The sequence below is a fragment of the Propithecus coquereli genome, unplaced genomic scaffold, assembly GCF_000956105.1.
Source record: "Propithecus coquereli isolate 6110/MARCELLA unplaced genomic scaffold, Pcoq_1.0 Scaffold179, whole genome shotgun sequence".
NCBI lineage: Eukaryota > Metazoa > Chordata > Mammalia > Primates > Indriidae > Propithecus > Propithecus coquereli.
This window is the reverse complement of record NW_012142634.1, coordinates 205,302-230,827: the sequence shown is the minus strand read 5'-3', so window position 1 is coordinate 230,827 and position 25,526 is coordinate 205,302. Positions and strand designations below refer to the sequence as shown.

At 50.1% G+C, this 25,526-nt stretch overlaps 1 protein-coding gene across 1 annotated transcript in view; it reads right to left on the bottom strand.

Moving 5' to 3' along the window:
• Positions 1 to 25,526, bottom strand: part of FAM53B (family with sequence similarity 53, member B) — a 122,547-nt gene that overhangs the window by 68,518 nt on the left and 28,503 nt on the right. The window contains exons 2-3 of the mRNA XM_012642454.1: positions 13,962 to 14,224; positions 4,388 to 4,442 (exon numbers count right to left, since the gene is read on the bottom strand). Coding sequence (XP_012497908.1) covers positions 4,388 to 4,442; positions 13,962 to 14,039 — 133 coding nt within the window. The 5' untranslated portion in view covers positions 14,040 to 14,224. The remainder of the gene's footprint in view (positions 1 to 4,387; positions 4,443 to 13,961; positions 14,225 to 25,526) is intronic.

Genomic DNA, 25,526 nt, shown 5'->3' with positions numbered 1-25,526 from the left:
TGCAATTAGCCAAGGGTGGGGAATGGAGACTGCTATCACCCCACTTGCCGTTTCACCAAAAAAAATTAAGCTCGTACACGTGTGATCCCTGCAAATGGCGGGAGATCCAGAGGGAGCCTGTACTGAGGCCACACGCGCAGCCCCTGCCTCACCCAACACAGGCTGGTTCTCTCAGCCACAGCCACGGCCCCTTTCTGCACCCACCAGAAATCAGAGCCAGAAGCAGAGGCTGGCTCACCTGCCTGGCCATGGCACGCCCATGGAGCTGCCACCTGACCAACGTTTCCTTTGTCAAGAGCACAAGAACTCATCATGCTGTTTGCAGAGGAAATTTCATTTCAGCACAGAGGTGGGCTGGGGATGTTCTGGGAGGTGAGAAAGGAAACCAAGAGGGAAACAGGGCCCTGTGGTGACCGGGCTGAGCTGGTACCCCAATAGGGGGCACTGGGGCTGGCGCAGAGCAGGCTAGGTAGCGGCTCGGCTCTACTCTGCCCTGCTCCTCCCATCAGCACCTTGCGCTGGTTTTTTTCTCTCCCCTACTTTCAAAAGCACAAAATCATTTGTGTCAAGTTCCCAAACTGTTATGAGGAACAAGGAGGGGAAGGCCTTGATATCCAGCTCGCAATCAAAGAAACTGAAGTACTTTAAAAACAAACAAACAAACAAACAAAACAGGCCAGGTGCAGTGGCCCACGCCTGTAATCCCAGCACTCTCGGAGGCCAAGGCAGGAGGATCACTTGAGCTCAGGAATTCGAGACCAGCCTGAGCAAAAATGAGACCCCCGTCTCTACTAAAAATAGAAAAATTAGCCAGGCATGGTGGCAGATGTCTGTAATCCCAGCTACTCAGGAGGCTGAGGCAGGAAGATCGCTGGAGCCCAGGAGTTTGAGGTTGCTGTGAGCTACGCTGACTACATGGCACTCTAGCCTGGGCAACAGAGCAAGACTCCATCTCCCCTCCCCCCCCAAAATTGTGGTGATCTCTTGATTCTATTAGTAGCACCTCTAAGCGTGTGCAGGGGAGGCTGAGCCACTTGAAAGGGTGGCGTTTTAGCAGCAACCAGGCCACTGTGCTCCTCCACTATTGCACCTGCCTGGATTTTCTTCAGAACATTTATGAAGCTCCAACTCATGCTGGCTTCCAGCTAGGATCCTTGCGTGGGGGCTTAGGAGGGAAAAACCCCGAGTCACAGGGCCAACTGTCTCCAGCTCTCTCGAAAGAATGCCACTGATCAGTGCCAGAACACTTACCTCCTGGAGACAGGCTAGGGGTTGGTGATTATGATAATTTGACATTTTATCTTTGCTCAGCATTGTCCAGCCCTGGAAGGGCCCAAAACCCTCTTAAAAAGTCCGGCTGGCCCCTCCCAGTGTTGAAAAGCAGGCACACCTAAGATGAAATCTCACCATCTGGCGTGCACTCCCAGTTCATGGTACAGGGCAAGGCCACAGAAACCTCAATTCTGGGTCTAAGTGAGCTGGAGAGGTAACCTGAGCTTTCACTACCATGCTGGGCTTGGTAAGGCCTCCAAATGCTGACACTTCTGCCCCAGCAAGTGCAAGAAAGGGATAGAGGCAGGAAGGATGGAGGTGGCACCTCTGGTGTGCTGCCAGCTCTAAAACCCCACAAACACCCGCAATGCTCAGGAAGATGGAAAGATTTGCCATGGCTCTAAGTGCCTCTGCCGTTTCGTCAAAGTTGGCCTAACCCACAGAGAAGCTGGTAGATCTTTCTCCACCACCAGACAGAAATTTCCCTCAAGGTAGGGGAAGGGTCTGATTCACTCTATCCCTACACCAAGTGCCTGACACACACAGTAGGTGCTCAATTAATATCTACTAGAACAAGCCACTGAAGATGAAAATGAAACGTGGTAAAATGAAGCACCTTGGTAGTGCATGCTCACATGGGTCAGGGTTTTCCTAAACCAGGGAGGGGGCTGAGCAATGGAAGATGAGGCCTGTGGGACTGAGAGCAGCAGACAAGGACGAATGGACTCCATGGAATCCCCAAGAGCACAGCTGCACCCAGCTTCTCCCTCTGCTGCCCGGCAGTGCCCTAGCACTGGCCTACAGAGCAGGAAGAAGATAGGGGAAGAGGCTGCCTGAGATGCAGGCACTGGATCCAGTCAGCACTTCCTGCAGAGCCCTCTGTAAACAAGAGCCTGGAGACACAGCACATCCCTCCTGGAAACCATGGGCCTCCCTGGTAAAGAGCAGGCCTCCCCCAGTGGAAATCAGATTGCTGGGCTCTGCAGGCTCAGATAGACTCCATTGGGCAATCTGGGCTTCTCCCCACATACCTCCCTTTCCCCAGGGCCTCTGCCTCAGTCCCTGGGCCTGAGGATCTCCCCCTACAAGGGTGACTCTCTAACCTATGCCCCCCCTCCCCGCCAAAGAAATCCAAGGTAGTTCCTTTATTTGGATGTGAAGGCCTCTTCTCAGGGAGAATTCTCAATTTTGGTCTCAGTCCTCTTTTTACCTGTTACTTATGGAGCACTCACTCTGTGCTGATCTCTTTACAAACATTATTTCACACAGCCCTCACAACAAGCCTACAAGGTAGATACTATCATAATTGCCATTTTGCAGATGAGGAAACTGAGACTCAGAAAAGTTAACAAGTTCAGAGTGACTATATGAGCCCCAACTATGCCCATCACAAGCCCATGAGAGTCCCACCTTGTTATGACTTACATAGTGCAAAGGCCAAGGAAGCCTAATGCATGAATGGTCTTGAAACACAGACCAACATCTCCACAACCCGGTTTTCTGGTCTGGCCTAGTTATAGCTAAGATCTAGGCAGGACTGGGGGGCTGGGCGTGCCCAGGAGCCTCTCTCCCTTTCCTGGACATGCCAGAGAAAGGCAGCTCAATCATGAGACCATCCCAGGAAGCAGGTGATGAGGCAGGCTTCTGGGCCATGTGGCTGGGGTGCTAACCGTTTGTTGGAAGCCATAACCCACAAAGCAGGTATTCAATCATGTGGGGACAGGCCTCAGAAGAGTGTCACGCGGGTAAACCAAGGCCAGAGGATCTCCCTGTTTCCACTGCGTCTGGGTGGCAGCATCAAGAGGACCATCTAGCTCTCCCAGAGCTGTGGCATGTGACTGAGATCTTCCTTCTTCCCTACCTAGGTCCAATCTGCCTACAAAGGACCTTGGGGAGGATCACTTCACTAGGCCATAGTTTCCGTGTATGTGAACGAGTCCCCCGCCCCACTGAAGCCACTGGCAGAGTCAACAGGATCCTGCGCATACAGGGCACAGCACTCAGTGTGCCATATCTAGCGCCCTCTATCCTCGCCACCGCACCTAAAGGAAAAGAAAACATTGTACACAGAGGGAAAGGGCTGAGAAAGAAAGGCAAGAAAGACTTTACACAGTCCTACAAAGACAAACTTTGAATTGGAAAGCCCACAGGGGTTATCCATCATCGAAGTCTAGTTTCTGACTCAACACAGACATTACATCTGGCAAGACATCCCCAAAAGGAGACAAGAAGAGTCCCAGGGAGACAGCACAAGGAGAAACTGTGCCCAAACATCTGGAGCATCAAGAAACCAATATAATCAATACAGTCATTTTCATCCCCTATAAAAAACAGCAATTCACACTTGCACAGAAACAGAAGACCAAGGCAGCCTCATGAATCAATAACCTAAAAATAGGTCCCTACCCTCCAACCTTTCTGTTCTACTCTGGGAACTATTTTGAGAAATAATTTAGAAGGTAGACAAAGACTGAGACACTTAGTCTCTGCTAATTACAACAGCAAATAGAACAGACCCTTTACTCAAGAACCAAGAAACAGTAACAATGTTAAAGACATTCTGATACAGCCACACAATGCAGTACTAAAGACCATTAAAATGCATGAAATGAACAATTTTAATGCTATGGGAACATGATGGTAACGACTACCGAGTGAAAAAAAGCAAACAAATATAGTTTTATATAATTATATATTCATCATAGAGTGGGCGAGGAAAAAAAATTGCTGAGAACATAAACATACACGAAAATATCAACAGTAACCATCACCAGGTATTGGAGCTAGGAGAGATTTTCATTTTATACTTTATACCATGGTACATTTTCTGAATGAAAAAAAAAATCACCATGCATTACTTTAACAGTCAGTCAGAAACTCTCAACGTGAGAGTCATAAACCACATACCAGTGCCTGCTCCTAATCCCGGCCAGCAGTCCCCGGGCCCACTCCAGGACCGCTGGGGACTGACATAGTTAAGACACACAGAAAGAGTCCTCGGCCTGCTCTTTGTAAACTTGTGTCCAGAAAGTGCTTTTGGTGTCTCACCTGGAGGACTCAGGCCCTGGCTGGAAGGACCAGTGGGACAGCTCCCAGGACAGCCTCGGGTACTTACCCATAATTCCACAAGAGAATAGTGTAGGTCCTTGACTCATCTTCTTTGGCGTGTGCTGAAAACAACCAGAAAAGCTATTCACTCTCCAAGTCATAAGAAGCACGTTTGCACATGACTCTGTATTGACCTTTGCTATAGTCACAAATAAAGGAGTAACTGCCCTTTGCCAATGTCAGATTAGGGAAAAGAGAAAAAATTATACAACGAGACAACATCTGCACAGAATTAGGCCCAGACTCTCTGTCCCAAGTCTCCTGTGAGTTATGGAGTCCATCAAGCTAATGGGCTTTAAAAACACACAAAAGCCCCTTGACTTCTGACACGGGATTTTTCCACGTAAGTGACATGGAGGTGGGAGGGGGAGGTGTGATAGTAAACAGTTGAACAAGCTTTCCTGAGCTGGGATGAGAAGAGGCTGCGAAAGCAGGGGACCTCCTCGGGGACAGGAAGAACCTTGAGTGAGGAGCAGAGGGCCCTGTCTCCCAGCCACAGACCCCTCCCTCCCAGATACAAGGAGAATAGCTCTTCCTGACCTACAGAGAAGCATCAGGTAGAGCTCAGGAGGGGTGGCCTCTGCTCTGCAGGCTGTTCTGTGGCTACAAGGAGCCCCCCACCAAGGCATTCTCTGAACTGAAACAGAAAATCAAGGGCTGTATTTGGTCTCAACATAACAGCTGTGGCTTTTGAACTCCTTGGCACCGTATTTTCACAACGGTTTCCCTTTCTACTGTAGACATTCTATATCTTCCCTCATACCCCATGCCTGGCTTCAGATGAATGTTATGGCCATTGGGTGGAAAACAGGTCAATGAGGACTAGAAGAACCCCCAAATGGGCACTTGCTCAATGTCTACACAGCAAACCAAGCACGGAATATTCTGAGAATTCCTTGTGCTAGGAGAAACCCAAGTCAAGTCCTTGCTGGTGAGGAAGAAACTGCCCAGCTGGAGCCCCAAGAAGTTCTGCCTCAAGTGTTACAAAGCGTCCCTCCCTCTCTCCCTCCCTCACCTATTCAGTGAGTATGTGCTGGAATTATTGCGCAGGCTGGGCTAAGGGTTGATCATGCAATGGTGACAGAAGCTCCTGGTCCCAAAGAAATCAGCCTGTCATAAAGGGCTCTAACTTCTGAGTGGAGCCCCCATCACCACCACCCACCCCTGCCAAATGACAGGAACAGACAAGCTCCCTCACCCCATGCCCAGCTGTCCAGTCGAGGGACCTCTGCACATGGCCAGCAGTGCGTTCATCCCACAGGGTTACTGAGGGTCCATCCTGACCTGCCTGGGAACACAGAGGTAAAGGAAGGTTCACACTTCACAGAGGACACAGTCACGGAGACAAACCACTACACTACAGAGAGACTGGGTCTGGAGCGGGTACCTAGGGCGTGTGTGCTGGGGCAAGGGTAGAGGTCAGGGCTGGCTTCCTGGGACGAACACCTGAACTGGTGTTGAAGGACCAGAAGGAGCTCACAGAGGGCAAATGTGGGTGGGGCAGTCCTTCTCCAGTTCCCCCTCCTTGGTTTAAAACAATCCTTACGCTATCGGGCCAGGTCACCTCCATGGATTCCATAGTGACATGACCATCCACACTATAGCCATCCATGGAAATATCTGGAAAGAGTTAAAGATGGCTGTACCTGCTTTCCTCCTGGCTGATACGGCACAGTTGTAAGCACACGCCAAAGTCACCCAATGGAGAGTGGGTGACAAACACACTGACAGCCCTCCCACTGGAGCTGTGCTGCTTGCACAGCCAAGAGCACAGCCTATGGAAGCTCCCAGGTTTGGAGAGAAAAGTCAGGCCAGGAGCCTTGCTTGCCAAAGGAGACAGCTCCAGTGCTAACGGAGCATCCAGGCACAAGGAAAACACCCCCTGGGGAACCACAGCCCCCACCGCACACTTGTCAGGTAGGCGAAGGCAACCCAGGCTAGGGAGCCCACAGAAATCCACAGCAGGACAGGCCCAGGAAAGCCAGAGAGAGAGGGAACACCAGAGTGGCTTGCTGGTGTCACCAGCACATAGGTGCCATGAAGGACAGCTTGGGGTTATCCACACAGAAACAGGAAGCCGAGCAGTGAGCCAACCTCCCGCCCCTTGCCAGCAGAGCTGTGCTCACTGGCTGTCGCCCACTAAGCCAGGGTGTTCCAGACCGAGGGGCACCTCAGTGCCCTTCTGATTCAGACCCTCCCAGGGAACATGGACACATGAGTAGGCACCAGCCACCTTACCAGAGATGCTGGGGTCTGTCAGCCTACAGAGGGAAGCCACTGGGCCAGGACACAGGGCTCCCCTGCTCGCTCGCTCACTCACTCCATGAGGACTTGTCAGCATTTGCTGCAGATGCCCAGAGCAGCCCGCTGATCCCAGAGTGGGGAGTACACCTCTCATTACCTCAGCGCTGCCCCTGTTCCCAGCTACCACCAGCCCCCACTGAACGCACCTACGAACTGCTCTTGCAGTCTGGGCCCTGGGCCCTTGTTCTCCACCCTCCACCCAAAGTCTTTTCTTTTTTGTTGAGACACAGGGTCTCACTCTGTCACCCTTGCTGGAGTGCAGTGGTGTCATCATAGCTCACTGCAGCCTCAACCTCCCAGGGCTCAAGGGATATTCCCACCTCAACCTCCCAAGTAGCTGGGATTATAAGAATGCACCATATACCCAGCTAATTTTTAATTTTTTTTTTTGTAGAGACAGGGTCTTGCTACGTTGCTCAAGTTCCCTCAGCCTCACTCTGTCCCTCCCCTCCTCATTCAAGCCACGTGGTGGGGACAAGCCAGTCGCTGCCATCTCAGGGCCTTTACACAAAAGGTACCCTCGCTCTTGGCCTGTGGCCTCCTCAGAGGCCTTCCCTGGCCATCCTGGCTGAAGCAGCATCTCCCACCCCAAGCTTTTCTCTCCCCCATCACCTTAATGTACACAGCATGTATTGGCTCATCTGTTCCTGTGCTTATTCTCTGCTCAGTGAGAAAGGAAGTTTCTTGAGGAAAGGGGGCTCTCTTGTTCACAGCAACCCCAGTGCAGAGCAGGCACCATGGCTATGGCACCTGTCAGCGCCAGCCCGTCTGGCTCCTGTGCCCACCCTCCCAGTGGATGCTGGGCCATTGGAAATGGATTTTCACCAGGCAGAACCTACTGCCTCCCAAAATCACTGGGCTCATGCAAAGTCCAAACTCAGTGGGGAAGGAGTGAGAGGGCCAGCCTGAGGGTTAGGGTTGACCCCCGAACGCAGCTGGCCCAGGCTCCTCATGTCAGCCTCTGACACTCCACCCAGAGGTGCCAGTGGACCAGCGACAGCGTACACTGTGACTTTCCAGCTTGAAGGAACAATTTCTCCACTTCCCTCTGCTCTAGATGAGCTGCTCTTTGCTGCTCTCACTGAGCAGATGAAACTGCACGGCCCAGTGGTACAGCCCCACTTCTTCTGCTGGTAGCACCCCAATTCCACATTGGGATACCTCCCTCCTCACTGGATAGTGTCTTGGTGGGACTGTCAACCAAGAAGCCTACACCTCCCCAGCCATGGAGTAGGCTCAGAACTCAGGCTGGGCTGACAAGACATTCACTGGCTTTGTGCTCTGATTGCTGAACCAAAGTGGTGCTGGGCTGATTCACCCAGCATGGAGACTCTCAGCCTGCCCATAAGAACCTGCTTCCAAAGTCCTCCCAGCTGCACTGGCCTTGTGCTTTCTGGGGCCTGACTCACCAACTCTTCCCTCACCAACTCTCTCCCATTGCTCCAGAGAGTCTTCTTTCGGTGCGAGTTAGCTGGGGGTGGCCTCTGTCACTAACAAATGAGGAACCCTGACTGATTTCATGCTTGGCCTCAAGACCATATCAGGGCCAGTCTTGCTTTCTGAGCACCGTCCGTGTGGCTAGTATGGTGTATCCCAGACTGTGCCAGTATACCCTGACCACTGGCAGCTTTCCCTGGGTCCAATTCCCCCCGGGGCAAACCAATGGAGTTCCTGCTTGGCCAGAGCCTTTTATTCCCAGTCTACCCAGTATATGATAAAATTCCCACTGGGATATGCCATTCTTACAGCCAGCCTTTCTAACCCTTTGAACCTGCTGCACCCACGGTGGGAAGGACGTGCAGATCACTGTGTGTTGAGGCCCACCAGGCCCTGAGGGAAACTCTTGGCCCTCTGAGGTTTCACAAGACACTCAGTGTCTGCACAGAAGTGAGCACCCGAGCCCTGGCTGAGCTCTGCAGTGAAACAAGACAAGAGCACATTTCCCCTTTGTATTTCTCCCACTGTGGAGTCTCTGTTCCCAAGCCCACCCCAGGGCAGGGCCTCATCTCTGTGAGACTCCTTAGATCACGAGAGAAGGCTTTTGGAATCAGATCCTCGTAGGAAAGGCAAAAGCTGGAAATCAAATTGAGGCTTCAGGGCCATCTGTCTGACTAAAGAAAGAAGCCCTGACTTAAATAAAGACACAATTAAGGTTCCAAATGAGGAACTAGCCCATCCAGAAAATTCTAGGCCATAACCACAGTTCTTCACAACTTTCTTCTGCAGATTATCAGCTAAAGCAATTAAGTTGCTTTTTCCTTCTCCTAACGTAGTGTTACAGGGAGCCACCCTGCAACAGGGAGCAGCTCATCCTCTGCCCTGGAGTGTGAGCTTCCAAAACGGAACTCATGCCTCCCAAATGGAACCTGGGGAGACTGTGGCATAGAAAGCAGGAGGGAGATCCAGGGCCAGGATGACAAAGAGAAGCTGGGAAGGGAACAGTGTCCTCAGGCAGAGACTCACAAAGATGCTGACAGAGATACAGCAGCCCTGACTCCTGACACTCTAAGGTCAGCCAAAGCATGAGTGGGTGCCTTACTATCTTTGCCTGCTCAGGGTGAAAGGTATCCGACTGGCTCGGACTCTGGGTGCACCTCTCTCCGTTCCAACTTCAGGCCAGCCTGTGTCCTGCCAGGGATCCTGGCTGAGGCCATTGCACCCAAAGTGCCAACTCAGTGTGACCAGAAGTATGAAGATCCTTAGCGCCCAGGCAGCTGGGTACAAGGCCTGATGTGACCACTAACTCTTCAGACCAGGTAAGTAACTTAGCCCTGGCATCCTGATCTGACAAGCACAGAAGGAGAAGGAAGTACCTGTTCTACCTAACAGCCCCTCAAAAAAACTAGTGTTGGTGGTTGTGGGAAAAGTCAGGCAGCCAGGAGCCACGTACCACCCTCTCCCAGGAGCAGGTGGTCATCAGTTCCCTCTGGTCTCCAGACCTTAGAGAGGGCTGGGAGATCAGCTGGGCAGAGAAGGCCAGGCCTGGTCAAGGAGGTGGTCACTCTGGAAATGAGAGAACAGGCCCTCGGCCTGAGCGTGGGCGTGCGGGAAGGAGCACAGTGCTCCCAAGGTCAAATGTCTGGGCTGCCGTCCAGAGGAGCAGCTAATGTTAGAACGCTGGAAGGAAGAGCCCACTTGGCAGAGGAAAGCAGCAGGGCAGGGTGGGGGAAAGGCGGCCCAGGCAGTCATGCCTGCTGACTGTACAAGCTGAGCCACGGCCGTGGGCACAGCCTCCGCTCTCAGGCCACCTCTCCCCAAGCAAGTGGGCCCCCGTGCTGGCAAATGCCGGATGCTGAGAGTCTGTCAGATCTTTTTTCCTTTTTCCTGCACCTTTCTCAGGAGGACGGAAAGTCACACCGTCACCAGCATTTAGTTTTTTTTAAAAAGAACGAGAGAACCATGACACGGACCCCCAAGAGAGCAGGGAGAGAGGCCGAGTCCTCTTGCTCCTCAGCGAGCCTCAGAGGAAGCACCGTGGGCTGCCCCTCTGGTGTGCCATGACACCCAGGCTCCAGGGACCCAGATGCCTTTCCCCTAAGGCCTTAGACTCTCTCTCCTCTGCGACTGAGGCACGCCTCTGGGGCCTGCTCCCACAATTCCAATGCCTGTGCAGAGCGTTTCCCAGCCTCCCCCCAAATCATGTTTTCTTTTTCCATCTTAAACTTCCACTTGTTATCATCTTAGTCTGATTAGAAAACAAAAGAAAAATTATTTTCCATCTTTCCTGTTGTTATCTTGATGGTATTTACATGAGGATGATGTTACCAGTTTAGGAAGCTAAAGCAAAACCCCATCAGCTTCCTCTGAACCTTTGTAGGCTGTTCAAAGCAAATGCTAACATCAGCTTATCTTACATTCTGTCTCACAGATGTCATCACTAGGCAGATTATTTTGGGACTTTTTTCAGTTATTTACAGTGTGCATCTTTCCCCAAGACCCAAAGGAGCCCTGAGATGATCGCAGCCTCCAGAGCTGAGGCCCAAGCAGGAAGGCACTGGGTAGAGAAGATGAAGGCCCGGACTGAAGTCTGTGTCCTGGCGCCCCCTCCCTCAAGCTCGCTGAGCTGCGGTTTCCTGTCTGTATAACAAGGTATAGATGGACACGGCCTGGCCCCTTGGCTCCAAGACAAGGAGGGGTGACTGGACCTCTGTAAGCGGCCTCCCCAGGCACTCGGCACAGCCGAGCTCTCTACACCTTCCTGCCGGCCACACCACAGGCAGCATTGGGCTGGGCCGGGCCACACAGTGACTGACGAGAAAGCCCCTCTCCAAAGAGGCCACTCCCTACAACCAACCTCCCATTTGGAGCCAAGGGGACAAAAGAGGAGGAGGAAGGCGGATGGGCCCAAAGCACCAGGCTGGGTGGTTTTCGGATCAGCCAATAATAAAAAGCTGCAAAAAAGAAAAGGATACTTTCCAAGAAGGGGAGGGAGAGCTTGGGAAGAAAGTGAAGATCCTAATCTGTGAGGCGGCGAGAGTACACATGGTAGAATTCCCTCTGACACGCTCACAGCTCTCCCTGACTTGCTCTCCTTTTCTGAGAAGATGCATTTTCCTTCACTGGTAGGGGTGGGAGGCCACGCTCCTCCCGGCAGGGGCTGAGGCTACGTCTCTTAGAAGAGCAACTCAGCTTACCTCAGGCCCATGTGCTCTGGAACGAGCTCTGCAGCAAACACCTGCCAGTCCCACCCTGAGAAGGGCTCAAGCTCAGAGGTGGCCAACGGCACAGCCGGACCCAGGAAGGGCTCCTCCCTCGGGACCTGCAGATGGCCCCTCACCCTCGAGGTTGCTCCTTTCTGGTCAGAGTCACTCTAGTCACACTCATTTAGCCCTAAACTTGAGCATCAGCCAGAGAGGGATTAAAACAATAGTGAGTGAAAAGTAGCCAGGAGGCAGGGACCTGTCCACTCACCAACGGCACAAGTACCCACCAAGCACCTGCCACACAGTGAGCCCTGGTGTAAGGCATTGGGTATTCAGCAACAAGCAAGGGAGACATTTCTTGCCTTCATGAAGCTCTCATGCTAGTATATGCAGTCATTCAACAAACAAGATCCACAGGTAAAACGTTAAAGTAACAATTGCCAAAGAGGGAAAAAGACAGGGACAGAAGACAGAAGGGGGGCTGGTGGCAGAATTAAATTTCAGGCTGAGTGGCCAGAGAAAGAAGGGATGCGGGGAGAGAGTCTTGCTATGGGGAGAGAGCTCCACGCCAGGGAAGAAGTACAAGGGCCCTGGCGCAGTCTAACGCTTGGCACATTGGAGCAAGGAGGCCAGTGTGGCCTAAGCAGAGCACGGCAGGAGGGTGGCAGAGATGCAGTCAGAGTAGTCACATGGACGAGACTATGTGGGGCCTCATACGTCCTAGCAAGGGCTTGGAATGTACCCAGCATTAGATGTGAAGCCAGTGGAAGGTTCTGAGAAGAGGAGGGACAGATCTGACAGTGATCCCTGCTGGCTGCTGGGTGGAGAACAGGTTAAAAGAGCTGGAAGCAGGGGGCCAGTTACCACAGAATCCACATAAGACAGCAGGAGGAACCAGGGTGGTGGCAGTGGGGTGGTGACAAGTAATCCAATAACAGATATACACCAAACGCACACTGGAAAGGAATGGATGGCGGTAGCAGCTCTACTCCTTGCTGCGATGACAAACACTGCCATCAAACATACACACCGTACGCGCCTGCTCTCTGCCCAACCTGGCAGTGCTGGGGACACAGGGAGAAGCTGAGCTGGGTCCTTATCCTTAAGGCTGGGTCAGGACAAGCACTCAAGCTCCCGTGCAGGCCTCACAGGCTGCAGCCCATGAGCCAAATGGCACTGCTGCCATGCCTAGTAAGGGCTGGAGAGACTTAGGGCAGCAAAGTCCACTGAGACTAGTGTCCAAACACCAGCCAGAGAGAAGAGGCCTGAACACATACCCAGGAAGTGGGGCTGGCAGGAGGGGAGGAGGCAGAGCTAGCGAGGAAGTTACTACCCCGCCCCAGGTTGCAGCTGTCTCATTTATAAAATGAAGAGGTTGGACCCAACGGTTTCTAAGCCACTTCTACGCATCCTTCAAGGCCAAATCTAACATCCCTATTCCATGATGTTTCCCGATATGCTACAATCACGCCAACCCCACTATTCTGCACACCCTTGGGCTTAACATGCGCTGCAGTTATCAGTTACCAGTGATGGGATCCTGAAGTGTCACTGTATTCACATCTGGCCAGACCATCCCCCTCTAGACTGGGAGCTTCACAAGGGCAAGAAGTGCAAGGCCCAGCTCCGACTCATCTTGTTTCCTGAATTCCTCCAGCCCAGCATCCAACGCATGGAAGGTGCTCTGTGAAGCCCTCAGTGGCTTCTCCAAGCTCCTGCCAGGGTCAGAGACCTAGATCTGTCTGCTCCAGGCTTAGTTTTCACTGGCACGAGAATGGAGACCCCCAAGAGTGCTTAGTGTGGGTTCTTGTCAGGGGCTGTGAAGGGTGCCAGGAGGGGTCCCTGGGTGATATGATCCTGGGCAGTCAATCCCTTCCAGACCACAGAAGCTGCCGAGAGTTCTGAGGACTTACCCATCCATAAAACTACCGCACAGGAGTGTTTATGCCCATATGTTACTTCTTCGTGCTCCCTCTGCAGGGGTGCAGCCCCCACTCACTTTTGAGGAACTGGGCTTGGAAGGAAGGTTGGGGCTGCTGATGGGGTTCAGCTGCTGAGGGTTGTTTTGCTCGTGGTCTGCCTCTGCCCCAGCCCACTACCACTTGGTCAGAGGACAACTCTGGGAGAGGGCAGCCAGAGGGCAGATGTCCCCATGGCCCACCACCTTGGCTGCCAGACTATGCCTTCTTTCTCCATCATCTCCCACTCCTGACATTCCTGCAGTAGCAGCTCTCGCAAGGCACCACCCATTTGAGGTATGGCCTTATCTTGGCCCCCACGCAGGGCACCACCCTCCTTCTGGAAACCGCCTCCTCTTACAGGGTGGAAACAGAAGGAATGTTGGCCTCAGCCTGGTAGGATGGCAGAACCACATTTGGTATTATTTAGCAGGGTGATGGCCTTCCCCTCCCCACTCACCAGATGCCCTCTAATCTGCGCTGAGCTACTTCCTTCTTCCAAGTACTTAGCCAAGCTCTGGGCTCCTCTGCCCTATGGTCCAGTGTGGACCGTCTCACAGAGGTCTGCTGTTGGGCACTTTGGACTCAGTTTCCTAGGCCTGGATGCTCAGTCCACACCCAACCTGGACATCACGCCTCACAAAGGTCAAAGAAATGATGCCTGCTACATTCTTACCAGTTCAGGCTTGAAGTTCCTGCATGCTATGGAGTCAGCTCCCTGGTTACTGAGGCTTTTACTCAGGACCATCACCATGGTAGGGACCTCAGGCACTGGGCTCTGTCCCAGGGTGGGAATGAGCCATCTTCAATCGGGAAGACTTGGGCAGAGGCGATGCCTGGGCACCTCCTAGGTGACTGATGTCAGCAGAAACAGCTCCCCATCAGCCACTCACCCTGGGGTGGGGCCCTTCTGGGAAATGGCCCAGTGTGGTCGACTCCCTGGAAAGACAAAAGAAAGGCAAAGGGATTCAGGACTAAAGAAGACCAGGGTCCTGAGACAGTAGCCCCTGCCCAGCACTGGAAACCCCATGGGAATGGAAGTACCTCCCTGCTAAAGGAGATGCATTCTGGGAGGGTCACCAAGGCCCAGATTCACTTTCTCGGAACCCCCAGTTACCCCCAATGCCAGCCTCAGGCCATTCCTAAAAGCCAACACCCTGGTGGGAAGAGCAACAAATTTGGGTCCAGCCATGTGATACCTTTAAGATCAACTTCAGGGTCTGGGTGGCTAACAATATGCTGTCCCTGCAGTGTGCTCTAATTGTGTGACAGCTTATCACTGAGCTGGCTTTACAGGAAGCTTCAGCATACAGTGGGACACGTTAAGTTACGCTGAGGGTCAGAACACACTTCATCCCGGCATCAAACACTGAAGGGGTCAGCCCTTGGGCAGCCAACTGGCCTTGGGTGTTCACAGTCAGCACATGGGCTCCCCTTCTCCCCAAGTCATGAATAGAAGCTATGGGAAAATCTGGAAGGTCCATTTAAAGGTACGCATTTCCTACCCCTGGAGGTACCGCGTTTCAACATCAACATACTTGCAACACCAGGGGCCTCTGTAGCTTTGTCTCCCTCCCCAGAATAAACCAGAGTGAGTGAGCTTCCAGCAGAGACAGGATCCCCTCGGCATCCCGTCCTGCACAGCCCATCCACATCCACACCCTCTCCCCAGTCCACCATCACTTCCTCAAGCAAATGAAGAAAGAGTGCAGCCTTCAGTTCTGGTCTAAAAAAATCACTCCTTACAAATTAATGTCCCTGGTCCTATTTCCCCATCCCACCCTCCTATGGTTAAACCTTCAAAGAAAGACACAAAGATACAAAGAATCTGAAGATCACCAACAAAAAGAAAAAAAATTAATGATAATAGTAATAAATAAATAGAAAAGCAGCTGCTAATCTGTAATTAAAAACAAACTGCTCAGCACAGGAAAATGTTTCAGAATCTGCTGCTCTATGTAAAAATTAATTGCACCCTGGTATTTACTTGCTGTCCAGATTGTAAATCATATTTTCCTGTTTACTTCGATTAGACTTTACAGTGGGTGTTATTGAAATTGCTCAATTATGGGCCAGCTGGCAAGCACAGGAAAATTACCTTCTACTGTTCTTCGAAAACAAGGTTCATCCAAAGTGCAAAAGCAGGCAAGGGGAGGAGGGAAATCAATACATGTTCAAGGCCTGACTGTTCAGGAAGGGGGGCCCAGGGGAGTATGAGAGTCCCAGGTCACACTGCGAGACCTGATGCGGTTTCAATACCACATCAGTCTAGAAGCTACACGTTCTAACCAAGAGGGATCTGTTCAAGGAAGGAATTTCAGACCACTCTTCCAAGTTCTGGCCAGACAGCTGAGCTGGAAATGCCCGCCGGCCCCCTGGATGTTGGCTCAGGAGCGGGCCAGGAGGGGTGCTCCTCAACTCACCCTTCAATGGGGCCCTTTGTGCCGCCTCGCGGTGGAGGCCTGATGGCGGCCATCCCCTTTCTGGGTGTGAGCCTCAATTCAGTTATGGGGCAGCCAGTCACTGGCACAAGGCCTGGGAATGGGGGGTGACCTGTCCCCTTCCCTACTCCATTTCTTTCCTCTCTAAGAAGCCAGGTAGGCTCAGTGGTTACAGGCTCAGGTTCTGAGTCTGGCATACCTGGTTGTAATCTCAACTTTTGAAATATATTGTTTGAGTGACCTTTGCCAAGTTACTCTCTGAGCCTTGTCCCTTTCTGTAAAATAGGGAAAACAGTGCCTGCCTCACAAGGTTATTGTACCTTACGAAAATAGAGCTCAAGCTCTTTGCTCAGTGCCTAGCTTATCTGAGTAACTGCTCAATAAACAGCAGCTACCGCTCTTAGGTTCACAGGGAAGCCTGTGAGTCCAGACCTTTTTCTCAGCAGTGCACACCCAAGCAGCCATCCTCTCAAATTTGTTTAAAAGGAAACAAGCTAAATTCATCAAAGGGGCCTGGCTATATTACGGCCCATCCTTCTAGTGAAATAGAAGGCCAGTAAAAATGATACTGTGGAAATCTATTGCCATGGAAACACGTCAGCCCATCCAGATGCAGCTCCGCACAAAGCAGGAAGCAAGACTGGGGCAGTGACTCGCCGGCTCCATCCCCACCAGAGCCCCTACAAGGGACCAGGGCTCCCAGCAGCAGCATAAGCACCTAAGCTCCCAGGTGACATGGCAGGCAGTGAAAGGAGAAAGGAGGCATGGCACAATCCCTGTCTAGAGGTCTCAGAGAGTGCTGTGAACCAGGCACTACACACCCCAGAGGCAAACAGGAAGCGGGCACCAGAGCTGGGTCTTAATGAGACTCGTTCGCACAGGGGCCAAAGACATGCAGCACTGTCTGTAAGAGCCCAAGAAGTGGGGACAAGATAGACACCTATGAACAGGGGACTGGTTAAATAAATTATGGCATCATTATGTAAAGGAATACTGTGTGGCCTTCAAAAACAAACAAAAAAACTTTAATGAGGCCATTCTAATGGTACAGATATGAAACAATCTCCAAGACACTCTATATAAAGTGAAAAAGGCAAGAAAAGGGAGTCCAAGTATGATTCCATACCGTGGTTGCCTGGAGGAAGCAACTATGGTTCGGAGGGGAGAAATACTGACCGTGCGGCCTTCCGTGCTGTTTGAATATTCCATCCCAGGCACATGGGAATTGTTTACTTTTTAAAAACAGGCAAGATTTCAACAGGAAGGAGAAGGGCATCCAGGCAGAAGGAAGACTGTGAGCAAAGCGTGGCACTTGGCTGGATCAGTGTGTGGGGAACGTGAGCTCGTTAGTGGCTACCACACAGTGCATGGAGGCGTGGCAGGGCAGGAGCTGGGGAGACAGACTCGACCCAGACCAAGGGCTTGGGTGCCACACTGAACACAGACCTTATCAGGCAGCTGTGGGGGATCCCCTAGGAGGCCAGAGGCTGGTGTTGCCTTCTCTGGTCTGTTGGAAGAGAGCAATTTCTTCCAAACCCTTCACAACACCTAGCACAATGCCTTACATACCATAACAATTAAATACACATTTCTGGAATTGGGCTAAATCACAGTAACATCTGAAATGATCTGGGCACGTTCTCAGACTTTGTGAGGCGAATCAGAACAGCAGAGCCCAGCGCAATCTGGAATTCCCTGAGATTCCTCTGATCCGTGGCATGGGTCTGGCCAACTTCATCGAGGAATGCTGGCACCCATCCAGAGACTCACAGCCCAGTTGGAGAACAGGGCCAGGGTCTTCTCAGGGAAGACAATAACTGGGCAATACCACAGGCACAAATGGAAGCCTGACAAAGCCCTCCCATGGGCCACTTCTGGGGCACAGACCCTGCTTTGGTCTAGTGGGCTTTCTTTTAACCTATATTAAAATTAGCTTCCATCTATTGAGTACCTACTGTGTACCAAGTACTTTATACACATTAGCTACAAGCCAGGTTCAATTAACCCATTTTACAACTGTATGAAGCAACTTGCCCAGAGTCTGGGTTCAAAGCTAGGATTTGAGTCCTGGTGGCCCAGCTTCCAAGTCTGCACTTGCCACCAGTGCCTGCCTCTCCATCCCAAAGGTACCCTTCGAAAGCCCACTCAAGCAACTACCCAGCAATTGCACTTGTTAGCATTTATCCCAGAAAAATTAAGATTTATGTTCACACAAAACCCACACACAAATGTTCATAATAGCTTTATTCACTACAGCTCAAACCAGGAAACAACCCAGATGCGTTTTACCAAGTGAATGATCAAACACATTGCGGTATAGCCACACCACGGAATACTACTCAGCAATAAAAATGAACGAACCATGTATACACACAACTTGGATGAATGTCCACAGAATTATGTTGAGTGAAAAAAGCCAGTCCCCAAAGGTTAACTATTGTGTGAGTCCAGTTATAAATATATCACATCCTTAAAATGACAAAATTAGAGAATGAGAAAAGACTGGTGGTTGCCGGGGGTTTGGGATGGGGGTGTGGGGGCACGATGGGGGTAGCTGTGGTCATTACAGGCAACAGGAGGGACGCATGTGGAAACAGCAATATTCTGCATCCTGACTGTATCACTGACAATTTCCTGCTTGTTATGTTGCATTACAGTCTGGCAACATGTTCCTCCTGGGGGACACTGAGTGAGGGGTATGCAAGATTTCCCTGGATTATTTCCTGTAATTACATGAATGTAAAATGATCTCAAAATAAAAAATTTAAATAGACCCCACTTGATCTATGCGTTTGTCAAAACTCATAGAACACCAAAAACATAAATTGTATTATGTATAAATTTTAAAACTTTTTTTTTTAATCTTACTGATTGTACCAGGGAGACCATGGGGGGTTGGTGGGGGAGAGATGTGTGTGCTGTGGAATTTCACAGCCCCAGCCTTCCCCTTAAGCAAGGTACTGGATTTAAGTTTCCTCATCTTTCAAACAGGGATGATAATACCTTTGTCCTGGGGGCTGCTGGAAGACTGAAGTAAGAAAATGCCTACAAGTAAAATTATCATTTGATCCAGCAATCCCATTACTGGGCATCTACCCAAAAGAACAAAAGACACTCTATAAAAAAGACACCTGCACCCGAATGTTTATAGCAGCACAATTCACAATGGCAAAAATGTGGAAACAACCTAAGTGTCCATCAATACATGAGTGGATTAATAAAATGTGGTATATGTATGCCATGGAGTACTATTCAGCTTTAAGAAACGATGGTGATATAGCACCTCTTGTGTACTCCTGGATAGAGCTGGAATGCATTCTACTAAGTGAGGTATCCCAAGAATGGAAAAACAAGCACCACATGTACTCACCATCAAATTGGTATTAACTGATCAACACATAAGTGCACATATAAGAATAACATTTATTGGATGTTGGGCAGGGGGAGGAGGGAGGAGGGGACGGGTATATGCATACACAAAGAGTGCGATGCGCATCATCCGGGGGGGACGGACACGCTTGAAGCTCGGACTTTGGCGGGGAGGGAGGCAAGGGCAACACACATAACCTAAACATCTGTACCCCCATAATATGCTGAAATAAAAAAAAAAAAAAAAGAAAAGAAAATGCCTACAAAAGAGCTCAGCACAGAGAAGGCTCCAGACACTGGTGTACACTCCTCCCCTTTACACAAGTAGCGATTGTGGTCAGCACTTCCCTTCTATCAACATCATCCTGGCATCTCTTCCGCAGCTTCTTTGACTTGTATTTAAATCTTGTATTGTCACTTCCCTGTCCCCACATTCCCCTCCCACCTCTCTGCTGTGACTCCCTGGGCAGTGTGCATGGTAGACAGACAGCCTCCCACCCTGCCTCCACACACACGGGGCTGCCCAGTGTCTGCCAAAGGGGTTCCCCTCAGCTGGCACCCCAACCTGATCGTGGGGACACAGTGTTCTCTGGCTCCAACTCCAGGAGCCACTACTCAGTGACTCATCTTCACCAGGATTTCCACCAAAAGGGCAAAGGGCAAAGTCAGGCTGTCCACTCATCCGTGACTCCATTTCCCTGACCACCCTTACATTCCTTGGGCGCAGACATGGTGGCAGAGGGTCCCTGCCCACCCCAAAAGTGCAACTGCCCAAGAACAGCCTCGAGCTCCCCAGCAATGTGTCTAAAACAGGAGGGTACACACGTGGGCAGTTGCTGCTGGGGTCACCTGCCCCAGAGCCCATCTCCAACCCCTTGTGCCCCCATGCAGCTGCACTTCTGACATAGCCCTCCACCCTCACCTCCACCTCTCACCTCCCTGAGCATCAGCCACAGGTTGGGCTCATCTCATTTAATCCTCTCATAGTCCTAGGAATCGGTATTGCTGTTAGTATTCCCATTTTCCAAATGAGAAGACTGAGGCTCCAAGAAAGAAATTAAGTCATTTGCCCAATATCATACAACCTGCAAGGCCAGGGCCAGAATTCAATCCAGACCTGTCTCCCCATGCTGCTCTCCCTGACACCACAGGGACAGGGGGCAACTCTGCTCCCTCACATGACTCCTTCCTAACGTGAAATTTTCTTGCTTTTGCTCTGCACTCTTCAATGTGCCTTCATTTGTTTGCAGCCCTTGAACACAGATGTCTGATACCACTGTGGTCTGAAACCTGGTTCATCCACTTCAAAAGGGGATTGTAGGCTAAATGAATTAATGCGTGCAAACAAGTTACAAACTCTACAATTCTATATAAATCTTAAGAAGATTAGAGGAATTTACCCAATTGCTTCTGTAATGCATTTTGAAGGGCTATCCCTTGAAAAGAAACTAACAACATTGGAAATTGTCAAGACAAACTTTTCCTTCTTTTAGTGTCTTTATTTAGCCTATACTTACTACTTGCACACATCAGTTTTACTGCCTTAAAAATAGGACTCCGATCAAAACTTAAACATGAACTTGGCCACTGACAGCGGTTTTCCTGATGGCTTGCGGAAGTCATTGCTCTCAGAGCTTCCATTTCCCCCTCCCATTAAGCAAAGGAAATGGGAGGAAAACAGCAATTCCACAAGGTCTTTAGGAAGGCCTCATGCACTTTTAAACTTTTGTAACTTCAGTTGTTGGTGTGACAAAAGCAATCTGTAGACAGGATCTAGAAGCAAATTTATGAACATTTGAGGAAGTGCATTTCTTAGTGGGTCATGCTGTCTTTTGCCAGATTCTGTGACAAACCAAAAGTGTGAGAAGGGTTGAGAGGGGAGCTGGGCCCTGCGGTCAGCAGTCAGGCTTCGTATCCGCCGAGAGAGGGAATTTAATCTGCCTGGGGATGCTTTTGCTTGCTGTTTTTATAACTAAGTCATCTGAGTTTAAAGGATAAAAGTTAAAAGCTGCCTAGGAATTTTATCAAGAGCCTATACTTTCCCAGACCAAGTTGATGTTGGAAAGAGTCTGATGTTTCAAACGGGACAGGACCCAAGAATGTGTTTCCCATACTACAGCCAACATTTCGACTTACTCCCTCAGCCCAGGTTCCCAGGTCTTCAGGTCCTACTGAAAGATAACTCACAAAAGACAGATCTGCCATCACCTCCAGTACGCAGACAGAAAAAGAGAGGCAAATAAAACCTCTTTGGTCAATACTTTAACATTAAGGGCATGCTCAATACCAAGGATTACTGATTTAAGGAAAACTCTACAATAGAGGTCATATCCAGGAAAAAATACACTTTTTTAAAAACCATTTCCCTCGTTCCTCTTGGTCTTTATTTTCAGAAATAACGAGTGACAGAGTCTATCTTTTAACATAACATGAATAAAATAACAGCCACAGCGACCGTGTCAGGGCCTATGCTTACTGTGTCCTCAGACACAGGGGGATACTACTGTTATCCCATTTTACAGAGGGAGAAACTGGGCCCAGGCCCAAGGTCACCCAGTTGTGAACAAGGAACAAAGACTCAACCCACATCTGCTGAACTTCAAAGTCTTCGTGTTAACCACTAGACCCTTCTACTCCAGGATCTATAAGTTTCATCATAATCATTCTACAATTACTTGATTTCTGGGTTAAATGATCAAATTTGGAAGCACAGAAACCAAGTTTACAATACACCCACTCTATAATACAGCTCATCCTGAGGCATCCCAGGCCATCAACTTCCTGGAACTTAGTGCTGAAACACAGCTCTAGGGGTTCCAGTGCAAGCAGGGGAGTGGGCAGATGAGGGGGGTATCTTGGAGAGGGTGTTAGTGGGACATAAAGAGCCATTCCTTTCCAACCTTAGATGCCTGGAAGTGCAGCCATGCTGAGTATCACACAGAAGGTGAAGTGTCTCCCAGGAAACTCAGCGTGCTCCCTGGCCCAGAAAGAGTTGCACTGGCTTCTTGTGACCCCAGCTAGAATCTGGGTCCATCGGTCCCCATCTCCCTGGGGCCTCTGCCTCCCACCACCTCCACCTGCACCAAAGCCCATCCTGCCCTTCTCTCAAAGTTCACCTCTAGGGAGTTTGTGGGGAGCCCTCCCCTCCACGTGTGCAACCTACGTGTTTACCTGCCTCAGTCATCCTCTAGCATCAGCACAGAGTCTGCCCACAGCAGGAACCTGATCGATGTCCATCTGCTCAGTCACTATCAAAGCTGAGGAAGAGCACTGAACAGTGGGTCCAGGAGCCACACTTCCCAGCTCAGTCCCAGATGAGCTGTAGGACCCTGCACAAGCTACAGAACCTTGATGAGCTCACTTTCTTTCTTCATAGTATGGAAGGAGTTATCCTTGTTCTGCCCACTTCACATAGAAGAAGGTTAAGGAGATAATGCCCTGTGAAGTGGGGTACTACAGAAATGTCCCCAGAAGTACTGAAATCCTTAGGTGGGCACAATTCCTAGCAGAAAGTAGGCCCTTATTAAATGCTGTGAATTGGCTTTAAAAAATCTTGTCTTCACAGCTACAGCATGAGCTCCTGGAGGCAGGCAATATGCTTTTGAGTCCCCTAAGCACCTCACTCCCAGGATTGGGCTGCTGGACAGTGGGGCGAGCGATACTTTCTTCCAGCAAGCAATAAAGCATCTGCTGTCCTTGGAGACCATACTCACCCCACCCCTCATCCCTTGCTCCAGAGCAAGGCAGGTCCTTGGAGGTGTTTTCTTCAGTAACTAGGATTAATATATATTCCCTGACCTGGTCCTTCAGGTCATCAAAGGTCACTGAAGGCCCACATTTGGGAAGGACTGATAGTCACATTACATAGCTAAACAGGGACTCGACCTGTGCCCCTGGCTAAACAAAGTGGTCCAGTGAGTGAGTCTCTTAATGGAGGGGAGAAAAACAAAACAAAACAGTAAAATGAGCTGCTGAACCAAATTGGAACTCTGTTCTCCAGGACTTTTCAGTCATTCTCAGTGTCGTAGGGATTTTCTGCTTTTTAAAGCAAATAACATTTCAAGAGGGGGAGGAATGACATTATTCAGGGACATAAAAGTGCTAAGATCCAAAGCCAACACAAATCTGAACATGGGAACGAGACAGCCCATGTTGTTTCTTGAAACTGAAGCCAACTGCATGCATGACTTGTCAAGAGCTCATTTATCAATGAGAAATAACTGACAGATGAGTTTCCTATAAGCACAATTCTTACTACCGTTCATGTCATTTTAACCCACCAAACGCCATGAAAAAAGACCTTGCTACAGACTAGAACTTGCTGAACACACTTAAAAGGAAGGAAATGAAGGACAGGGGGTAAGGAGGGAGGGAACTAATACTCACCGGGCGGGCACAGAGCTAGATCCTACCTTCTCCTCCAAAGCAGGGTAACGGGAAGAATGGGCAGAACCAGAGGACAATGAGGGGACAGCAAGGGCCCCAAAGATAATCTACTGTAATATTAAGCCACTTAGTCTAAGACAACCATGACCTGTTCTTCGGTCAGACCTAGTTATACATATACTGAATTTATTCAATCATGATTAAAAACCACAAGGGGTAAAAAAAAAAAAAATTAAAAACAAAACCAAGAATGGAGCAGCCCAAACAAGAGGCTATACGGCCTGTGTTAACAGAGCAGGACTTAGGAGATGTGGCTCTGGCCCAGGCAATGCCACTGACCAGCTCTGCCCCTTCTGCCAAGTTCCTTAGTTCCTTCACCTGTCAAACGGGATGCTGGGCCAGATAAGCTGTTTCTGAGTGGTGAGAGTCTAAGTGTAGCCACATATCAGCTGTGTGGCTTTAGCCAGGTCTCTATGCCTCTCTGAGCCTCAGTTGCCTCACCTGTCACATGCAAACGGGAACCCTGAGAGAACATGAGAATTGATAGATTTGAAGGTGCTGTGTGAATTGTGAGAAAGGACAGTAAGAGTTGATGATGTCTGTCCTGGAGCAACTGCTATGGTTGGCTTTTGCAGGGTGGCCTTCCTGGTACTGCTCAAACCTGACCTGTGGTTCAAGGTCCCAGGAAACTGGACAATAGCAAAGGCCAAATCCTTACCTGCTGCTATCAAGTGCCGCAGCTATGACCTCCCATACAGCAGAGTTGGGAGCACGAGGCCACAAGTGGTGGTCTCAAGTCGGGAGCAGGAGTACCTGAGTGGGTAGAAGACAGGCATCCTGGTAGCTCTCGCGTCTGCACGGTTCTTACAGGGGTCATTGGTCCCCTCTTGCATCACCTCTCGTGTTCCAATGCGATACTTCTGATATTGTCTTGGATCAATGTGTTGGGGCCACCAGCCCCCAGGCCTCAGAGATAAAGAGATCACTGTCTTCCCAGCTATGTTCCAAGTACCAGCTGCTGAGAGATTACCTTCCCTCCAAGCAGTGGCCCTGGGGGTTCTGTGAGAGCAGCACTGATGTGTGGCTACCAATAGGAATACTCCTCCCTGCCTGCTGAGTGACTGGAGCCACACTGGTAGGAAAGCCACGCATGTAGCCAGGGCGGCGGGTTGGATTATCCTGCAGAAGGGAGATAGTGTTGGTCTGTAAGAGTCCATAAACATTTTGTAAAGGAAAAGCAGATTCTTGTCCTGGGAGATGAGAGATAAAGGCGGCAAAACTGGTCAATGGCTAACTTCCCGGCCCTCCAAGAAACTCCTGTCATTCAGAATCTTGTCAGCTTCACTGAAAGACACCAAGATGACCCCATGGACTTAAGGATTGAACTTGGAAAATGCACCTGTTCATGTACCCCATTCCCTACTCCCACCCTGCCAACTGGAAGAATGTCAACCTCAGCTCACACTTCAGTACTTCCCCTCCTGATCTGATTGACTCATCTCTACTAACCTATTTTACAAAGTCTGGTGTAGAAATTATTCACACAGGCTAACCAATCACACATTAAGCCTTCTGCCTTCTCCCTCTACCCCACATCATAATGCAAGCTCTACCAACCACACATTCAAGACGCTGTTATCTACCAAAACAAAACTGTAGAGACTCCAAGCTGCCTGACAGGTCTGTCATACGACAAGTACACCTCTCAGGTCAAACTGCCAAAGCTATCTAGCTGGTACCTACTGTGGAGGATGGTTCTGAAGGACAGGATAAACTCTACTAAGACCACTCCCACCATAAGCTGCAGCACCATGGCAGAGACGCCTCTACATGTGTAACACCAGCTATCTGTAGATAGACCAAAACAGCACCAGACTCTTGCCTCTTTAGACTGAGAAAGAGACTCCTGCTAAGAAGGGCTTCACTAAATCCAAATTCAAAGCTAAGTCCAGGCATTTGGCTCTAAATTACTTAGAAATGGCCATGGACTTAATTTAAGAAGTTTGGGAGAACAGCTGCTCATTGGATCTTGAGCTCCTTTTTGA